Source organism: Schistocerca gregaria, chromosome X (genome assembly GCF_023897955.1).
Source record: "Schistocerca gregaria isolate iqSchGreg1 chromosome X, iqSchGreg1.2, whole genome shotgun sequence".
NCBI lineage: Eukaryota > Metazoa > Arthropoda > Insecta > Orthoptera > Acrididae > Schistocerca > Schistocerca gregaria.
The window spans coordinates 573,572,539-573,595,166 of NC_064931.1; the positions used below are offsets into that span (position 1 = coordinate 573,572,539).

At 40.7% G+C, this 22,628-nt stretch overlaps 1 protein-coding gene across 2 annotated transcripts in view; it reads left to right on the forward strand.

The window, feature by feature from the left end:
* Positions 1–22,628, forward strand: part of LOC126297731 (ATP-binding cassette sub-family D member) — an 80,796-nt gene that overhangs the window by 24,737 nt on the left and 33,431 nt on the right. For both annotated transcript variants that reach the window (XM_049988872.1, XM_049988873.1), the window contains one exon: positions 20,593–20,770. In XM_049988872.1, coding sequence (XP_049844829.1) covers positions 20,593–20,770 — 178 coding nt within the window. The remainder of the gene's footprint in view (positions 1–20,592; positions 20,771–22,628) is intronic.

Sequence of the window (22,628 nt, forward strand, 5' to 3'; positions counted from 1 at the left end):
GTTAGGCCGACAGTTTATTAACATTCACACTTGTCAAATGAGCTTTCTGTGGAATAGGAATTCTTCTTGAAACCTGAGGGTATTTCATCTATCTCTCTTATCTTAAATACAAGATAGAATCATTTTCCCGTGGCATGTTCTCACAAGCATCTCAACAATTCGGAAAAGGATCTGAATAATTCTGAGGCAACATCATGTGTACTCAAGGGGACTCGTGCTCATTTACGTCTTTCAGTGATCTCTCAAATTCTTCTCACAGTATCACATCTCCCTCATCTACTTCCTCTTCTCTTTCTATAGAACTGTATTTGAATTCATTTCCCTTGTATAACTTTTCTACATATTCATCCCATCTGTCCATTTTCTATTCTTTGCTTAATACTGGCTGGCCATCTTGGATAATACTCATGCAGACACTACTCTTTCCTCTGAAAATCACTTTAATTTTCTTATAGGTGGCATCTCTTTTTTCCAGTTGTCCTGAGTGCTTCTTCAATCTATCATTTCTCCTTTAGCCACTCCTGCTTTGTCATTTGCAGATTCTGTCAATCTAATTTTTTTAGGTTCATTCTTTATTCTGTTCTTTTTTTCCTGCATTTGTCAGTTAAATTCTGCATCTCTTGTGTCATCCAAGGATCTCTACTGGACCATGTCCTTTTGCCGAATTGATTTTGTGCTGCCATCACTATTTCATCCCACAAAACTACCTGTTCGTTTTCTTTTGCCTTTCCCCTTTGTCAGTCAGTTGTTATCAATAATTCACCAACTTCTTATACCATATCCTTTTAAAGAGGATGGAGATCTGCCTTGGTAAGCAGATGTTTATTGAATGCAAGAACTGTGATGAGAGTTGAGCAACAGCACACACACAACCCCACTGAATAGATTCAATAGCCAGTGTTCTAATTTAACAAAGGCGGTAATGAGACGATACAGCTACAGGTTTGTCAGTAGTAACATAGGTCTATACCAAGAGTGAAGTGAAGGGAAGAAATGGTTTGGCAACCTTTGTGTCACAACCATGGCTAATGGCACAATCTGCATCACTCATTCACAAGATTGTCAGATGTGTGTATGTGGGTCAGCAGTGCCACCTGAACGTTTGCAGCTTTCAGTGATTCCTTTGTGTCATCATGATCAATACCATCAGATATTACACCCTGTCTCACTGGAATAGGCACATAAGGGTGGCTGTTTTCATGTTTGTGTCATCTCTATAGCATTGGAGGGTGGATGACTGAAGCCAATGTTTCTGTGCTTATTGTGGAAAATCTGATGGCACAGTCTGATGATGCTTTGAATCCATTTTGTCAGGGTCATCTGAATTTGCACTGGCAAGTCTGGATGGGTTGCTGGCGGGCTGACACAATGTTTCTGTGCTTATTGTGGAAAATCTGATGGCACAGTCTGATGATGCTTTGAATCCATTTTGTCAGGGTCATCTGAATTTGCACTGGCAAGTCTGGATGGGTTGCTGGTGGGCCTTGTCAGGCATTTCATGGTGATTGGCTGTGTGCCTCCTTATCGCAATGGCAGTAGGCCTCTGAAAACTACCATTCTTGGTGGTGACCATATACATGAAACTGCCATGCCTAGCCTCCATCATGGCAGCATGATAACGGAGAGACCATACCCAGACTAGGACACTTGTGCAAATATATGTGCAAGACAGGCGAATAAAGAAGTAAGAGCAGAGTCATGGGTTGCTTATCATATAGGGATTCTGCAGGGCTTCTGTTATTCATGATTATGTACTCTAGGAGGACAGCATAAATGCACCCTAGGGATCTATTTGCCAGTTACTGTGTGGGTGGCAGGGACTGAAGCCAAATGGTAGATGCTGCTCTAAACATGGAATGAATTGTCAAGGTGCAACAGCACATGCACCAGTGATGGATCCCTAAGTGTAGCATGTCTGTTTACATGTGAAGTGATGGGTAAACCTTCCAATACAGTTTAAAGGTACTTTTCCAGATTAAAACAGATGATTGTCTGCTCATTGAATTTGGAATCCAAGTCCATTGTTAGGTGTGAGAGTATGTTTCTATTGTCATGTCACCTTGTGATGTATTTTGTGATAGTACGAAGTCAAAATATTCATCCAAATTATTTTTGTACCATGGCCTTCAAATTGTATCATAGACACACTGAACTGTTTGCTTTCCTTACTAAAACTAACAGTGTAGCACAATTGCTGATGTTCCAGTTTGAGATTAGGTTTAACCATGAAAGGGTCAGACTGAGTATGAGAGATCCTGGTAGTGGCTGAAGGATTGTAGCAAGATGTGCGCGTGAAGCCTGATACAGCCAAAAGCTGGTAAAAAGTATCAGTGAGAGAGAATCTTATGTCAGGGCTTTACTTCAAGAGATGAAAGGAGGATATGCTCTGGAAATTTGTTTCTTGATAATATCTGTGAGGTAGCTGTAGGTGAGGGAAGACTTGGTGAAGTTGTTGGTGTAAGTGTTGAGGGATTCTGTAATGGAACAGATGTGTTTGCCAAGGATGTCTAGGCCACAGGGAAGGGAGTGTTTGTTGTGCCAGGGGTGGCAGCTGCCTAAGTGCACCTGTATTTGCTTTTTGTCAGTTTTTATGGGCTGAGGTTTGGAGGTAAGCCTCACAAATGCAAAGTGAAAGCACTATAGAGTGCAGATAGTTTATTTTATTTTTTTATTTATTTTTTGAAAGAAAGTGAGTGTTGAACCTTATGAGTATGCTTTGCTAATACAAGTTGTTGCACAAAGCGTATTGGACTTGGTTCGAAACTAGATATTCTGACAGATTGGCATATAATATCACTGCAACAGCTACACTGTTGCACTGCAAATAATTGATCAGGTGCAGCTGAGTTAAATTAAGACACCAGCCAATGCTAATGCAAGGGGCTGTATAAACGGGACAGTCTGAAGTTGACTGAACATTATTAAAACCAGAGCTGAAATATCACCAGTTCAGTAAGGTGCCAAAACCATTGCAGCATTGGTGGCACAGTTACTTCACATCCAACCCACAGACTTCTTAGGCTTATGTGATCGAAACCAATGCTGTAGCAAAACAATTATGGGCCAAGACTATATAAACACACATCATTTTAAGTCAAATGTGTCATAGTCTGTCAGCCACCAGTCATGAGGGGAGACCTACACCTGTCTACAAGTCTACATGGCACAGTCACCTTCTCCAGGCTCTGCCAATGCTAGCTGCAGCACTGTTGCTTGTGTCAAGTCTGATGCTGTGGAATTAACACCCTATAAATGATGGGCCACCTGGAGACCAACTTGAGCAGTTGCCGGTCTCATACTCTGAGGATTTTGAGCTCGAGCCTGGTGCCATGTGGCTGTTCCATTGCCAACGCCTATGCAGCAGACTCGTTGCTGCCTGTCTCTGCTCGAATCAGCAGCCACCATTGCTGCTGGGAACCAGCCCATCCACCCTTGGGCCCCAACATGATTCTGTGCACTACAGCCTGGGCTGTCAAGTTGTCTTTAGTCCGCATTACAAGCTGTCGTGAGCTGCTGTAGTCGGCATCCTTACAGAATCACTGTTGCCTAACAGTGCAAGCTGTCAAGCTACCTGGCACCAGCTGCTACTCCTTGCAGCTGTACACAACTTATGTTCTGAGGGGGGTTGACTTGTCTGAGTATCATCACAATTTTTGTAGTTGGTGAACAATAAATAACTGTTTTTGCAAGGATGTTTAATGACTACACATTGGACAAGTACTAGGTGTCCACTCACCACTCTACTGGTACTGGATGGTGGACTGTTGGTATCATGACCTCCATCTACTCTGTTTCTGCACCCACCATAGAGGCCTATCACTGCGGCCCTTATAAGCAGTGAGAGAAGTGGTAACTGGCATCCTCAGCGGGATCCAGTACCACAGTACCACATCTCCGGTCATAGTCTGCAGTTCAGTAGTATGGATTTGGTGAGAGTGTTCGTAATGAAACAAGAGAAATGTACCAACTTTTCACAGTTTAAAGGGAATTGTAAAGAATATTGCTTGTGGCCAGTGAGATGCCAGTATTGTAATTTAGCAGGTCATGAATTACTGTGTGTGCAGACAGTGTCAGCCAACAGTGCTCAGTGTCTCAATAAGTTATGATCCACTGTAAGAATTAGTGTCATTGTCTTGTACCTCTGCAAGACTGTTTGTGGTAGATGTACTTAAAGTATATTGTGTTGTTAGAAAGAGGTTGCAGAAATGCCATAAGCGTGAGCAAGACGACACAGGAAGCAGTCAAATTTTTTACGAAACAGTTGCCTGAACCAGTGGAGAAGATTGCTGCATTACAAAGATGGGTAGAAACATCAGCGACAGATAGTGAGCATAGACAACAGTGGAGGCAAAAGTTTCAATCCTATTACAGCTAGTTTAGTGGTTACTTTTTGAAATGAACCAGCTGAGAATGTGTAGGGTTCTGTTGACAGTCTGGAAGCTGCCACTAGTGTGGGTAAGTTGTGATTGGTAGGCAAGACATGTACCATGATAGGTTAAATAAAGCTTGTACATTTGAACAACAAAAATATGGATTTGTATCAGCATTATTGCAAACATAATAGCACTAGATCTTTCAGGGAACAACTTAACAGGATGTCTCAGAAACAAAATGAGTCGGTGCAGGCATCCTGTAATAGAATTAGGAAACTTTATGTACATGCTTTGGAGTTGACACAGAGTGAAGAGATGGAGAAAAGAGAAAATGAAAAGGCTTTAGCTGTTGCCATTAAGGTTGCCACACATATCAAGGAAATGTACATAACAACTCAGGAGCAACATAAGCTGAATGTTTTTTCGAGGTAAAATTCTACATTCAGAAACAATGCTGCCAACAACAATATTATAAATGTGGGGTGGTGAGGCATCAAGTGTCAGAATAGGAAGAGAAGTGAACGGCATCATGGTAAGCACTCAATCGTTGGGACCACAATTAACACTGACAGGTACTGTGAGACTCTGAAAAAACTCAAACGGGCAATTCAGAATTGGAGAAGAGGAATGTTGAGCAAGAGTGTACATATTCTCCATGAAAACGCTCGCCCACACATCGCTCGGCAAACCGTTGCTCTCCTGCAACAGTTTCAGTGGAGCATAATCATCCACTAACCCATCCTTGGCGCCCAGTGATTGTCACCTGTTCCATAGGTTAAAAGAACATTTGGCCAGAAAGCGATTCATATCCGATGATGAGGTGAAAGAAGAGGTTCATAACTTTCTGAACAGCATGGCAGAGAGATGGTATGACATGGGCATACAAAATGTGCCACAGCATCTACAAAAATGCATTGACAGAAATGGTGATTATCTAGAAAAATAGCTAAATGTTCAAGCTGTAAACTGATGTAAACCATTGTAGAAGTAAACAGGTCTATGTACTTATAAAAAATAGGAGACATTACTTTTGGGATTACCCTCGTACCTAACTTAAATTTGACTTTGGACAACTTAGGTCAATGTAAATATATTCCATGATGGACTTGAAGAGTGGGTGTCACCAATTTGAAGTCATTCCAGAAAGCCTTCCAAAGACCACTTTTATTGTCCCATGGGGTTAGTATCAGTATTTACAGATGTCATTTGGGCTTAAGACTGCACCACAACATCGCAGAGGTTATTGGATGTATTGTTAAGGGGATTAAAAACACGGCAATGTATGGTCTATTTAGATGGTGGTATTGTGTTTTCTAAAGACCTAGAGGAGCATGTGCAACAACTGGAGGAAGTGTTTAAGGGTTGCATTTAGCATGTTTATTCAATTTCTTCATCCAGAAGGGGATCATTCATCGCAAATTTTTCATAGGATGGAAGAGTTGTATGGAGAGCAGTGTCTTGCATGGTGTACAATATTCCAGTGGTGAGATGGGCATGTAAACATCAAGGGCATGCCACACCTTGGGCAAGCACACATTGTCACCACCAGTCTATGAATTCAGCTGTGGAGGAGCTCATACATACCATAAAAATCATTGGGTCACTACATATTACATTTCTGTTGAACTGTCAATCAGCAAAGGAACTGTGTATCACATAATCCTTAAGAACCTTTGTTACAGAGAAGCTTGTGCCCAGTGGATGCCCGAAAATCATTCAGAGAATCAGAAGATGGTGAGAATAGTTGTTTGCCTGATCCACCCGTTAAGGTACTTGGGGCAAGGAACAGAATTTTATTGCTCAGATTGTGTAAAATGATGATACATAGTGTTACCACTTTGACCCTACCTCCAACCGGATGAACATGAAGTGGTGGCATCCAGAACCCCTGCTTCAAAAAAAGCCCAGTCTCCCCAAAGGCTAAAAATGTAATGGTCAGTTTCTTTTACGATGAAGAAGGACCTCTGCTCATTGACTGGCTACCACTGGTTGCAACAGTTAATGCTGAGCACTATTGCAGCACATTGCTGAGGCTCAAATAGCCCATCAAGAACAAATGCAGGGGCAACCTCTTTAATAGGATAGTGTTTCCTTAAGACAACGCTAGGCCACATGAGGCCAAGAAGATCCTCAAGCTCCTTCAAAAATTAAATGGGAGGTCCTGGAGCATCTCCCCATGCAACTCACATATCTTCAACACCTTAACAGTCTCTGAACGGTCAGAGCTTCAGCTATGATGAGGAAGTGCAGGACACTGTGGAAAACTGGATCTGTCAGCAACCTGGGAGTTTCTACACTGAAGCCATCAACTCCCTCCCTGCGCACTGAGATCGGTGTATCAGCGTCAGTCGCAGTTACATTTAGTTATACTTTTCCACATGAACTGTAATTATAATATTGTTATTAAAATTTCTTCACATAAAACTGTAGTCTCCTTTTCATTTGGGCACACTTTATACTACGGAAAATTTGTCAAGGGATTTGCTGAAATTGCTAGATCATTTACTCATTTGTTGGAAAAATGTATGAAATTCTGGCCAACTGTCTGTCAGACTGCATTTGGGAATTTGAAGATGTTAGCAACTAACCCAGTATTACTATTTCCAAATTACAGGGAGCAATTTATGCTGTCATGTGACAGAAGCAGTCAGCTGATTAGATGTATCTCAAGTCAGGATATAGATGGCGAGGAACACCTAGCAGCATATTTATCAAGGCAGTTGAATAAAGCAAAATAGAATTACTCAATGATGTAGAAAGAGATATTGTGTGTTGTGTGTTGCATTACCTATTTCTGTTGTGACGTGTACAGCAGAAATGGACCATGTGGTGTTAAAGTGGTTATTAGGACTGGAAAATTCTTCAAGTAGTTTAACCTCTTAGCATTAAAGTTGGATGAAATCGGTTACGAAGTAGTATACATACTCAGCAGGAAACATAGCAATGCCGATGGCTTGAGCAGAACGATTGTGGTCCTATGAGCACTTGGCAGAAGCCTTACCAAGTGGAAAGAAGTGCAGACTGCAGACACAGACTGGCAGTTATTTACAATACAGCTGCTGTTTGTAACACACAAGGGGCTACTGTGTAGGATGATGAAGTACAGGTCATACATTGTGATAGCTGTAGCTTTGAAAGACAAAGTGCTGAGGGGAGCCCATGAACACATATTAGCAGGTCATAAAGGGCAAAGGACAACTGACTGTCAGTTAGCATGGTGGTAAATTACAGGAATATAGAATTGGTCAGTGAGACATGCTGGCAAATCCCTCCACACCCAAAGGCAGAGAAAAAAAATCTCCTACTTGGTACCAAGAACCATATCAAGTCATATAAATGACATCACCCATGAATGTAAAGTTGCAGTTACCAAGGAGAACTTCCATTGTTCATGTAGGTTGTGTGAAGATATGTAACTGTGGACACTTTGCTACAAGTGCTAATCTCAGTACCAGCAAAAGACATTATGGCTAAGAAGGAAAAAAAGGAAATGGGAATTGATGTGCAGGATGTATTAGATTTGTTCAAAAAATTCTGGAATATTCTTAATTTTGCGGCAATGATGTGTCAGAGCAAAATGCAGTTTGCATCCCTGCACACACACCTGTGTTTAATGTAACTGCCAGGAGTTTCATTGTTGTATGTCTGTTAGTTATTGTTCAATGCTGTATTGAGTAGAATGTTGTGTTGCACTGTTTGCAAATTTCGAGATGCAGAGTTAGAGGAGTAACGCTTCTGCATTAAGTTTTGCATGAAACTTAAGAAAACCAAATAATACAGGTAGATTATGGTGATGAGTGCTTAAGCTGTCCTTGGTGTTACAAATGGTTCACACAGTTTAAAAATGGCTGAATGGAAGTGAAAGATGACCCTCATTCAGGATGCCCTTTGATATCTACTGACAATGCACATGTCAGGAACCTCAATGAAATTGTGCATGCCAGTCAAAGACTGGCTTTCAGAGAGATTGCACAAGAATGTGAAAATTCAGTTGGATCATGTCATGAAATCTTGACACAGCATGTTGGAATATATTGTGTTGCCACTAAGTTCATGCCATGGCTCATGAGTCAAGACCAAAAGGCCTTCACCTTGCAATCTGTGAAGAGCTTTTGGATTATGCAAATGAGAACAATATGCTTTGTAAGAGAATCATAACTGGTGATGAGACCTGAGGTCTACAGTTATGATGTTGAGGCCAAGGTTCAGTCTTCACAGTGGGTAGGGAAAGGTTCTCTGAGAAAAGCAGGATGGAGTGCATAAAGACGACTATGGGAACAATTAATAGGGATTTGGAAAAGGTACAGGCTTGACTGAACTCACTGGATGAGAGGATAGCTGTAACAAGGTTGTTGCAGTCCCTGGCAGATGCCTTATTGATGCAAGGGTGGAGGTGACAGCACTGCAGGAGGCAGTACATCAAGCGTATTTGGGCAGTTAAGTCCAATGCTTCTACCTCCACCACAATTCTTCACTAGAATATGTAGAGTGCTGCAAAAATAGATGGCAGAACTGCAACACATAACTGAATCAACAGAGTGGAGGTTGTCATTATTTTATCATATGCCATCAGTTGATATTAATACGGATAGAGCTAGGCTTCATGTGTTGACTCAGTTTTCTGTAGCAAGTGTGGATGCATATTACCAGTGCCTCACAATTCATCCCTACCCGGTGATGTGGGAAGCCATGGGCAAATTTGTACAGGTGAAAATGCAGGAGGTGGTGTTAATCTTCAAGGAGGAGGGTAACTATGTATTGATGTCAGCAGATGAGCTACACTTGTGCCAGAGAGGGAGAATTATAATGTATTCAGTTAAGATGGTTGAGGCCAACTACAAACCTATGAAATGCAGTTATTCTTAGGTGAAAGGAAAGCAGCAGGATGTCTGAGGGAAGCACTGGCACCAAACACACACGTTCAGAGGGGTTTACTCTGTGTTTACTCCAGAGGTAGTGACAGTAAACTGTTATGAATGGAGAAGGCCCAAAGGAATGACAAGGCTGGATTTATGAGATACTGGAATATTAGTCATTGGTATTAACTGTGACATAGAAGATGTGACATTTCATTTTCTGATCATCGTCACTGGAACAACTTTAATGAATCTGACATAGCCTTGATTGTAATGGACAGGGAAGCCATGAAACGTATTACCAACTCAGACCCCTTCAAATGACACCCTAAAACCAAACCTTTTCATTCGTTGGATGAGCTTACAGCACCACAGCTGTCATTCTTCCTGTCCTCCACATGTGAATGGAATGGGAAGAAACCCTAATAACTGGTATAATGGGATGTGCTGTCTGTGGTACAAGAAATTATTCAGATGGTTAAAGGAGATGAAAATTTAATTGTGATGGAGAACTGAAGCTTGGTAGTAGGAAAAGGAAGAGAAGGAAAAATAGTTGGTGAATATGGACTGGGAGAAAGGAATGAGAAATAAAGCTGCCTGGTAGAGTTTTGCACAAAGCATAATTAAATCATCACTAAAACTTGGGTTAAGAATCATAAAAGAAGGTTGTATACGTGAAAGAGACCTGGAGACACCTGAAGGTTTCAGAGTGATTATGTAATGGTTAGACAGAGGTTTAGGAACCAGATTTTAAATTGTAAGACATTCTCAGCAGTAGATGTGGACTCTGACCACAATTGATTGGTAATGAACTGTAGATTAAAACTGAAGAAGCTGGAAAAAAGTAGACACTTAAGGAGATGGCACCTGGATAAGTTGAAAGAACCAGAGATTCTTGAGAGCTTCAGAGAGAGCATCAGGAAATGGTTGACTAGAACAGGGAAAGGAATACAGTGGAAGATGGATTGGCAGCCTCAAGAGATGAAATAGTGAAGGCAGCGAAAGATCAAATAGGTAAAAAGACAAGCTCTTGACCTTCTGTCATGCACTTCATGGTGGTTTGCAGAGGATGTAGAAGCAGATATAGATGAGTGTCGAATTATCACTAACATGTACAGTAATACTGCAGTGAGCAAAGCCACAACATTATGACTAGAAGTACCTCAGTTTCTGGTAATGGAGTGGTTCTGGTTTTTCTTGTGAGACCTGCGTCTACATTAGGTGGAAAACTGTGGACACCAATTAACTTCCAGTGCAGTACCTACCAGTGGATTGGGTAAACTGTAGCATGTAATGACTAGTTAAGCAAGAATAAAAAGCTGTGTGGTAAACAAGCAGAATTGTGAAGCATAAGGAGCTGAACAAGATTGTTTACTGTGAAAATGCTTGCTGAGGAATCTGTCAAAATGGGAGAATTCAATAGTATTGTTTACTAGTCTGTAAGTGATAATTCAGTGGGATTATAGTCCAGTGGACCAAACCTAGAAAAATGATGTTCATTATTAAGAATACTGCTGATGAACCTTGTGGTTTAAGGTGATCCAAAGTAAGAGGAAAACTAAGTGTACTGTTTACAATTGTCAACTTGTAAATGTATGTCAAGATTCCATAGAATTACCATGGACAGAAATACAGAGGTCAGATTTTTCTGAAGGAAGGAGGCATGTTGCGCTGCAAATACACTGAAGCACCAAAGAAACTAGTATAGGCATGCATATTCAAGTACAGAGATACGCAAACAGGCAGAATACAGCGCTGCAGTCAGCAATGCCTGTATAAGACAAGTGTCTGGTGCAGTTGTTAGATCAGTTACTGCTGCTACAGTGGCAGATTATCAAGATTTAAGTGAGTTTGAACGTGGTGTTATACTCTGTGCATGAGTGATGGGATACAGTCGAAGTCGGGTTTTTCCCATACTACCATATCACGAGTGTACTGTGAATATCAGGAATCAAGTGAAACATCAAATTTCTGACATCGCTGCAGCCAGAAAAAGATCCTTGAAGAATGGGACCAACAACGACTGAAGAGAATCGTTCAACATGACAGAAGTGCAACCCTTCCACTAATTTCTGCAGATTTCAATGCTGGGCGTTCAACAAGTGTCAGCGTACGAACCATTCAATGAAACGCCATTGATATGGGCTTTCAGAGCTGAAGGCCTACTCGTGTACCCTTGATGATGTACAACTCAAAGCTTTACGCCTTGCCTGGGCCAGTCAACATCGACACTGGACTGTTGATGACTGTAAACATGTTGCCTGGTAGGATGAGTCTCATTTCAAATTGCATCGAGCCGATGGACGTCTACGGGTAGGGAGACAACCTCATGAATCCATGGACCCTACATGTCAGCAGGGGACTGTTCAAGCTCATGGATGCTCTGTAATGGTGTGGGGAGTGTGCAGTTGGAGCGATATGGGACCCCTGATATGTCTAGATACAACTGTGATAAGCGACACATATGTAAGCATCCTGTCTGATCACTTGCATCCCTTCACATCCATCGTGCATTCAGACGGACTTGGCCAATTCCAGCAGGACAATGTGACACCCCATACATCCAGAGCTGCTACAGAGTGGCTCCTGGAACACTCTTCTGAGTTTAAACACTTCCACTGGCCACCAAATTTCCCAGACATGAACATTACTGAGCATATTTGGGATGTCTTGCAACACGCTGTTCAGAAGAGATCTCCACCACCTCATACTCTTACAGATTTATGGACAGCCAGCACTACTTCAGACAATAATCAAATCCATTCCACATTTTGTTGCGGCACTTCTGCATATTCGTGGGGGCCCTACATGATATTAGGAGGTGTACCAGTTTCTTTGACTCTTCAGTGGAATTGAATGAGAACAGCTGAATAAAATTAGGACACCTGCCACAGCTAATGCAAGAGGCAGCATAAGCAGGTCAGACTAGAGCTGACCGAACATTATTACATGGAGACTCCTTTTAATACAACTGGAACTGGTGTTATAATACTGGACAGTTACTACATTGCCAGGCACAGATGGGGGGCCAGAGCTGAAATTTCATCAACTCAGCAACAAGGCAGACCCATTGTAGCATTGGTGGCCCAATCACTTCACATCTGAGCCTGTATTGAAACCAGTGCTGTAACAAAACACGGATGCGCCAAGACCATATAAATACTTGTCACTTTTATCCAAAGGAATTGCAGGCTGCCAACCACCATTTCCGAAGGGAGACCAATATCACTACACGAGTCTATGAGTCTACATGGCTCTACCAGTTGCCTTCTCTAGACCCTGCTGCTGGTACCAAGTCAGATGCTGTGGAATTAATGCCGTCCAACTGGCAGGCCATCTGGGGACCTACTTCAGCTGTTGCCGGCCTCCTACCTTAGAGGTTTAGATCTCGAACACAGGCCTGTGCAGCAGTTCATCTGGTGTCACCTGTGCAGCCAAACTTGTTACTGCCTGCCTTGCTCTTTGCACAGCCATTGTTGTTGCTGGGAGCCATCCCATCCACCTTGGGGTCACAACATGATTCTGCGCACTATGTCCTGTGTTACCTGGCAATCTCTAATCTCCATTATGAGCTGCCGCTTGTTGCTGGTAGCCAGTCCATCCACCCTGGGGCCACAACGCGATCCTGCGCACTGTGTCCTCTGCTGCCTGGCAATCTCTAGTCAGCATTCAGAGGTGCTGTGTGCTGCTGCAGTCGGTGTCCTCGCAGAACTTCTGCCCTATCATCACCAGTGGCCACACAACACTGCAAGGTGTCTGGCTGCTCGCTGATAGCTGCACCTGCACCTCCTCGCAGATCATTCACAGCCTATGTATCGGGGGAGTTGATTCTCCGAGTATCATCATGTTTGTTGTAGTTGTTGAACAATACATCATGAAGGTTGTAGCAGGTTTTGATGAAAGCATGTTGGATCACTACAAGACATCCACTCTCCAGTTCACTACCCTGCCCAGGATGGTGAACTATTGATGTCCTGACCTTTAACTACCCCATTCTACCAGCTCCATAGAGGTCCACCACCACGGCCTCTGTGAAGCTCTTATACTTGAAGAAAGGAATCGAAGAAAGTAACAACATGTCATGGCATCGTGCTGTATAACAGAAATGCATAGTTTTGTATTTATCCTTATAAACTACGAGGTGCATTCAAATGCCAAGGCCTCCGAAATTTTTTTTTCTATTTAACTACTCACCCGAAATTGATGAAACTGGCATTACTTCTCGACGTAATCGCCCTGCAGACGTACACATTTTTCACAACGCTGACGCCATGATTTTGTGGCAGCGGCGAAAGCTTCTTTAGGAGTCTGTTTTGACCACTGGAAAATCGCTGAGGCAATAGCAGCACGGCTGGTGAATGTGCAGCCACGGAGAGTGTCTTTCATTGTTGTAAAAAGCCAAAAGTCACTAGGAACCAGGTCAGGTGAATAGGGAGCATTAGGAATCACTTCAAAGTTGTTATCACGAAGAAACTGTTGCGTAACGTTAGCTCGATGTGCGAGTGTGTCGTCTTGGTGAAGCTCGCGCGCAGCCCTTCCCGGACGTTTTTGTTGCAGAGCAGGAAGGAATTTGTTCTTCAAAACATTTTCGTAGGATGCACCTGTTACCGTAGTGCCCCTTGGAATGCAATGGGTAAGGATTACGCCCTCGCTGTCCCAGAACATGGACACCATCATTTTTTCAGCACTGGCGGTTACCCGAAATTTTTTTGGTGGCGGTGAATCTGTGTGCTTCCATTGAGCTGACTGGCGCTTTGTTTCTGGATTGAAAAATGGCATCCATGTCTCATCCATTGTCACAACCGATGAAAAGAAAGTCCCATTCATGCTGTCGTTGCGCGTCAACATTGCTTGGCAACATGCCACACAGGCAGCCATATGGTCGTCCGTCAGCATTTGTGGCACCCACCTGGATGATACTTCGAATTTTCAGGTCGTCATGTAGGATTGTGTGCACAGAACCCACAGAAATGCTAACTCTGGAGGCGATGTGTTCAACAGTCATTCGGCGATCCCCCAAAACAATTCTCTCCATCATGTCGTCAGACCGGCTTGTGCGAGCCCGAGGTTGTTTCGGTTTGTTGTCAGAGAATGTTCTGCCTTCATTAAACTGTCGCACCCACAAACGCACTTTCGACACATCCATAACTCCATCACCACATGTCGCCTTCAACTGTCGATGAATTTCAATTGGTTTCACACCACGCAAATTCAGAAAATGAATGATTGCACGCTGTTCAAGTAAGGAAAACGTCGCCATTCTAAGTATTTAAAACAGTTCTCATTCTCACCGCTGGCGGTGAAATTCCATCTGCCGTATGGTTCTGCCATCTCCGGGTCGTATTGACAATGAACGCGGCCTCAATTTAAAACAATGCACATGTTTCTATCTCTTTCCAGTCCAGAGAAAAAAAATCATAGGCCTTAGAACTTGAATGCACCTCGTAGACCACAGTGCCACAGAGGCAGGCAGAAAAACAACAGATCACAGCAGACAGACTAGCTAACACCCTGTTCAGATATGGAAATAGAAACAGTAAAAATTAACAATGTGGGTATTAACTGACAGTCGTCAACAGGAACAAACTAAGAGTGCATACTGTGTTGGCAACTGTAGAAAACTTACTTACTGACAGGATATTGAAAATTATGAAGGTTGTTCACATCACTTTCTGAAGACAAATATTTCAGATATGTTCAGCATATTCTGTTTGGATGAAGGACAAATTAGTTTCTAATCTTTTTCAGAAGTGTGGATTTTGAGTAGTTAGCCTTAAATATTTGCTGATGAAACAAAACATTATGCCCACCATGAGACTGTATGCCACCTGGTGGTATTATGGGCACATGGCACAGTAAGGAAAGTACATAAGTGGAGCAGTGAAAAATATGGACTCATTCTAACGATGACGAAGAATGCAAATGTAGATACCTGCTTATATATGTGACTTTGACAAAGGGTACATTGTTTGGTATGGCAGCGAGAATCTCGGAAATGCCAAAACTTGTGGGCTGTTCTTGTGCTATTTTTGTTAGCATTGTGGAAAGTGGTTGAAGGACAGTGAAACTTCAAGTAGGTGACAGGGTGTTGGGCTTCCATGCATCATCAGAGATTCACCTGCTTGCCCGCTTTGTAAAACAGGATAGGCAGTGATCTGTTACAGAGCTGATGACAAAACAATGCAGTTGCAGGCACAACTGTTTCAGAGCACACTTTTCAGTTCAGATTTTTGAATATGGGGCTCTGCAGTAGACGACCTCATGTGTTCCGATGTTGATCCAATAGCATCATCAATTACGATTGCAGTGTGCATGGGTTCATCAAGGTTGGACCGCAGATTAATGGAAATGTCACCTGGTAAGATGAATCACATTTCTTGTTACACCATGTCTATAGCTGGGTCGGTATACGCCACCATCCAGATGAACGACTGCTCGAAATATGCACCACACCATAGATGCAGGTTGGTGGAGGCAGTATTGTGCTATGACACATACACACACACACACACACACCTTTGCTTTCATGGGATACGCAGTAGTAATCAAAGACACAATGACAAATGTGGACTACATGAATATTATTACAGACCACCTGCATCTTCTCAAGCTTGATGTCTTCCTTGACGATAATGGCATGCTCTAGCAGGATAACTGTTCATGTCGCATGGCCGAAATTGTGCTACAATGGTCTGAAGACCACGGTAGTGAACTTACATGGACATCTTGGCTACCAAATGCATCTGATATGAACCTGATGGAATAAGTCTGGGACATTATCAGGTGCCAGATCCTTGCTCACTAGTCACTGGCTCATAATTTGTGGGAACTGTATGACCTGTGCATAGATATATGTTGCCATATACCTCCAGAAATTTACAAAGAACTTGTCAGATCCATGCCATGCAGAACTGCTGCTGCATTGTTTTCCAAATGTGCACCAACACACTTCTAAGTATGTGTTCGTACTGTTTTGGCTCATCAGTGTGTGGTTTCTCACAATTAGTCACAAAAGACTAAATTTTGCATACATGTTTATCACATATGACTCTTGTTAGACATAAGGAAGACTGTATTTGCTACGCACTGGGTTAGGAACTAAAGGACACTGAAGTAGAGGTTCTGAGCATACCATTAGCTCTAGTTGTAGAACTTGAATTGTTTCAGAAAGTAGGAATTACTATTTATTACCTAGATCAAAGGGAACAATTAAAAACTTAGTGGAGTGTGCTTAAAGATGAATATTGTTAAGGAGAAGTGCTCATTAACATGCCTTTGAAAAATCACCTTGTGGTAGGGCTTACATGAGCTTCTTTCCTGAATTTTTTAGAATGGCCACACATACTAAATTATGTATATTGTTACATGTGTTAAAAGTTAAACCATGTTATAGTGGCATATAAATGGCAGGCAGCTTTTGAGCATACATGTTCATGCACATCAAGTATGTAATGCAGTAATTTTTCGACATAGTCTCGCATTAGATCAGCGGATTTTGTTCAGAATTCTTTCAGTGAGTAGATTGGACCCTTGAAGTGTGATTCTGAAAGGTCTGCAAAATACCTGTTTACAGCCATGATAATGTCTTTATTTTACATGAAGTGTTTTCCTATCACAAATTACTTTACATGTGGAAGTAGATGAAGGCCAGTGTGTGCCATATCGGTTAGTCAAAATGTCTCAGATTTCTTATTAACAAAACTCATTTGTGGGCAGATACCTTGTCCTGTTAACGCTTTTTTTCCTGTATAATCCTGGACACACTGTCCATATATATGTTTATTTTCATTTACTTGGCCAAAAAGGATTATGTTGCATTCACCAGTTATTGTTTTACCCTAAGCAAAGTAAACAGTTAGAAGATTCACTTTTGCAATAAAAAATGAGCTCAGTTTTTCTCATGGATGAAATTGGCTTTGCCTTTTTTGATGCAAGGGCAGTCTTCCAGCCACTGATTTGTTACTGTTTCATTTCTGGCGTGATGTGTATCTTATCAATTACACAAAAAAAAAAAAAAAAAAAAATTAAAAAATCAAGACACACAGCCAGGTGCATTCTTTCTGAATGGGTACAAACATTGCTGAGGAATTAGTTACTATATTTGATTTTGATCAACATCGAACAAATGTGGCACTAGCCTTGCAACAAGCTTTCTCACAGTTTATTGTTCACAAAAATTCTTCTATATGTTTCCTTCTAATGTGCCAGAGGTGTTAGCTTTTCATACACCAGTAATTGCTAATCGTCCAATACCATATGTGTACTTTCTCATTATTTTCATTTGTAGTTTAAATTTTGAGACATCCTGCTCATTGATTTCTTCAGTTGAAATATGGCCATGTTCGAATTCAGCTGACCTTTTTTTAATTACAGAATATTACAGAGAAGACTCATTACAAACCAACCTGAACCAACTTTGGATGAATGTCCATTAGTGATAATCTGTGCAAAATAAGTGACAATGAAGCATTCCAGTTTGTTAATTTTAATTAGCACACAACATGACTACTTTGAAACCCAAATAATTGAAACTGTTTTACAAACTGAGTTCATTTGATAGGTACCAACACAAACTAAATTTCATTGTTGTCAACAACATGCCAAGAACTTTTTATTTTTCACTTGCAGTGCTCATCTCCACAAGTATTTATTTAATGTTCAGAAGATTGATGTGAGATATGGAGTATCCCTCTCATGTGTGTGTGTGTGTGTGTGTGTGTGTGTGAGAGAGAGAGAGAGAGAGAGAGAGAGAGAGGGGGGGGGGGGGGTGGAGAGGGGGCGGGGATCTGGAGTTAAAGATAGCAAAGCACATCCATACCTTGGATTAAAAGTGACTCCGCTGAACTTCCTAACCTCATTAAAACTTTTAAACAACACTAACAGTGTTATTTTTCAACATAAACTCATTGTACCAACAACTCCACAATGCCTGTAGGTGCAAATATAATTTCAGAACTACATTTGAAAACAATAATAGTAATAATAATATAGAATTATTGCCCTAAAACAAATGATTTGTAGGCAGTTTCCAGCAACAATTGAAACAAGTACTATGGCAGCAAAAGCAGCAAAGACTCATATATTATCAATGAATGATACCCTGACACTCTACGTCTTACACCTACATCCACGTAGATACTCTGCAAGCCACCGTACGGTGCATGGTGGAGGGTGTTCTTAGTGGGAAAAAGTTGTAGACAAAAATAATAAAGGTAAAACATTAAAAAGCTCTCCTGGACTCATCACAAAGACACAGAAAGACAAAACATTAAATAGGTTTAACTGTTCAGTAGAATGTATCAAAACAATTGTTACAGCAGTCAGTGTGTTGTAACTGTTGTAAAGTGTCTTTTTTGTGGATTGTAAGTCAGCTAAGCAAAAGATGTTTGATGGGGTCAAGTTTTGGCAGTGTTGCCCCTGTATGCTTCTACAGAAGTGCAGTCAGCTTACTTGGACACAATGTTGTGATGAAGAACCAATGTTTCAGCAACTGCACATGATTTTCCTTCAGTTTTTACTCAACTTTGTGAGACATCTTGGCACATACTTTATGCACCTGCTATTTTGTCATCATGATTTTACGCACAGTAGATTTTATGTCTTGGCATGATACTGATTTTTTATATTGTCAGCAATGTATATGCTGTATTTGTGGTATGTAATATGTTGGAACAATGCTGGATCTGAACACACATCAAGATATCTGCTGTCTCAGGCAGTGTGCTGCCAATTGTGGATGGCAAGAAGCCTGTGGCAAATTAATGGCTTGAGCTGGTGCATGAGTCATGCCCAGACAGTACACTGCCCTCAAGAGGTAGTTATTAAAGTTCAAGTCCTGGAATGGCACTCAGTTTTAACTTGTCACCGATTATCAGTATAAGATTGAGTGAGTGTGTACAAAGTTCAATATAGTGTATTTTACTGTCTCATTGTTAGTAACAACTAATTCTCACTGAGTTTTCTGCACCAGTGAGCTACACTTTACTTGTAAATAATGTGTCAGTGAACAGGCATGCAGGACACATTAAACTGAAGTATACATTTTCTATCTTCTTCGTTGGATTTCATCTTAAGGCTGGTGCCAATGTTATTAAAGAATAACAACATAAACGTATTTTTGTCTCAATTTGTAAATTATTTAGTTATGAAATAATCAGCTGTCTACTTGTATGACTGGCAGTTACCAAATTGTGGTAAACAGTATACTCAAAAACCCAACTCCTCCTCTCAGTTTTGTGATGTAACCCATTTTCAGTACCCATTTTGGCTATAAAACTGTACTCAACAAAGTGGCATTATATTAACTAAAGGATAATACAGTCGCTGAAGCCTTTTCATTGCTAGTATTCCATCTATCTTTATGATAAATTTCTGAATGTCTGTTCAGAGACAAACATGAAATTAGTCATTGAAAAATTTGTTCCAGAAAATTCAGCAGAAAGTGAAGGGACTCACAATAAACCATCTTAGTATGAAAATATAGCAGGTCTTATGCTAAAAAAGTTAATAAAGTCAAGCAGTTCTGTGCACTCCTCATGATTGTCTCCTCTTCCTGTTTTTGATTACTCTCCGTTCTTTTGATACTATGTTTCGCTTAATACCTATATCATAAACCAACCGCAGTGTTTCAAAATCACAGAGTATTCTTTGGTTACGAGTTTGTCTACTATAAAACACTAGCAAACCTTTACCTAACTCAGTGAGTGCTCCCTGTAAGCCTTCCATGACTTATTGCCATATTGCACCCAGAATACCAAAATTACTAATCATTTAAAATAGTACCAAAAATAAATCATACTGAATCCTAACATGTTCTGTTATGCTGTGCAAAATCCAATTCTTGATTATCATGCAAATAGTGTTGCAGGCAGTAGTTGCCTAAACAGGAAATAACTTGAAGCTCTTCATTATATTTCTCTTTAATGATAGATTCTGCATCTACCTTCTGAACCAAGACTTTTATGTGGATGTACACATGGTGTGGGTGTAGGAGTGCATGTGGTTGTGGCTGCATGTGCGTGCATTGGTGAGCACATGCAAATCACTGCTTTTTTTTGATGAGTTTGAGACACACAAAACTGATAATTTCCTTAATAGGTGAAGACTTAGGGAAGATTTGAATGTGTATCTAGTAAGCTGTGTGAATGATCTTCAGAGCCAAATGCAGTTGAGGAGCATTCACGGCCAAACAGCCAAATAGAGGAAGCTCTAAAATCTGGCATTGTCAGTGCTAATCTATTGTCTTATATTTGCAGTTTTTTAAAAAAATAAAGAAAAGAAAAGAAAAGAGGACTTAACTTTTCTTTTCTTACAGTCAATTTTTTTTATATCTGAATGTCTAATAATTTCAATTTTATTGACAGGAGATTGTAGAACTTGCTGGTTACACATCTCGTGTGGGAGACATGCTTGATGTATTTGAAGATGTAAGCAAAGGAAAGTACCTTCGGGGAGTTGTTGCAGGTGCTGATACAAAGAATCAAAAAACTGATGATAAGATGTTTCACCTGGAATTTAAGAATGGACAAGCTGTTGTAAAAGGTAATTAATTACAAAAAAATCTTTATTGCTTCTGTGAGAGATCTAATGTATTTACCATGAACCCCAGAAGTACTGATTAAAAGTACCTCTATACTTTGCATCTGCAGTCTGGCTCAGTTTTTTTAGACTCAACAGTAATAATTGTTTAAGCAAGTTTATTGTGAATCATAAGAACACAAATGAAGTTAACCAAAATTTTACTTACAAGCTGTGTTACTACAGTGTGACAATATTTGCATGATGAACGAATATTTCAGCAGGCCTGATTTTGTTTCACAATTTTGTCAGTGGAAGCTATCAGTTTCAATTACAATATGTGGTAGTGTGTTTGATGTAGTCTCATTGTCCTGCTAGATATTAAGTTGGATAATTTGCATTTTAATTTATAATTAAGTGTCTTATTGGCGTATTTAAGCCACTGTGAAAAGATATGCCAAAACACGTGTCTTTGACTGGATGTGAGACAGCCAGGTTAACAAATTGTGGTCATTAAATACAGGGTGGTTATAATTAAACTTTCGCTACTTGAGATAACCCTCATGGAAAACAAGTGATCATAGGACAGTAAATAATGAATAAACCAAACCATTGAAAGAAAAACATTTTAATTTCCACATAAGAGGGTAATGTGTTAATAATTGCATGCCATGGTTATGTTCCCTGTTACAAATGTTGCACAATGTGTCGACCATCTGCATCTACAACACCTTGTAAGTGTTTACAAATATCATTTCGTAGTCATTCACAGCACTTTTCAAATGGTGGACAGTAGAATGTTCAGCTGTTGTGATACACCTCATGCACTGCTTGAAGACTGCGCATTGCATCTAGCATTCTCAACCATGGCAACAGTAAGTTCTTCAACAATCTGTGGCACAATTGGCTGTTGGCCTTTCTGAGGACCAATTCCCAAAATTGCCAGTTGATTTGAACTTCCAGATCATGTTCTTCAACTTCTAAATGCAAAGAGGACCTCTCTGTATTCATTTAATGCATTTTACTCATAAAGAGCAACAGCACTGTTGATGTTGTTTTGATGCAACAGCTTTTTGAGTAAAGCCCTCCTCACCTTGGCCAGACCCATGTTGATTGTCAGCACTGTAATGCACACCGATGTTTCAACCCTGTGCTGCCATATCAGTACAGGCACCTCATGGTAAGTTGTAACAGCAACACTACTAACAATGGAAATCCTGCAGCACAAAGTCTGAACATCATTCCTATAAAGTTGGGTACCCATATGTAAATAGTTTCCCATCTACAATGAATAAAGTAGCAAAAGTTTAATTATAACCAACCTGTATTTTGTCATATATTCTTATTTGGAAACTGGTCTTTGAAATTTTGAAACCAATGTAGCCTTTATAATGAAGTAGAGTGAGATATTGACAAAAATTATCCACTTTACTTGGTTAAAAGAAATGATTAGTGCAGGAAGATGGAGACAGTAATGTCAGGCAGAATTTAATGTCATCAAAACCAGTAACTGTCTAAGGGAGAAGGCAGTCAGTCACATGGTATGAAACAGATGGGAGGTAAGAGCAGTTTACCATAACACACTATCAACAGCAAAATCATTGTAGAAGAAGCACTTGCTTAGTTAGACACTGCTTGGCCATGGCACTGGTAAAGTGACCTTCCCAGCATCAGCACAAAAGGATTTCATGAAATGATAATCATGGGGAAAAAAAGAAAAGAAAAAGGAAAAGAAAAATGAAATGAATAGACAGGCTGAGATTTGAAGCTGATTCTTCAGTTATTTATCACTGTCCCTTCATACTGAGTTGTGTATTTTGTTGTGCTGCCATGTGACTCTCTCCTCTTCTGTGGCATTCTGTTGACTGCTTAGGTACTTAAT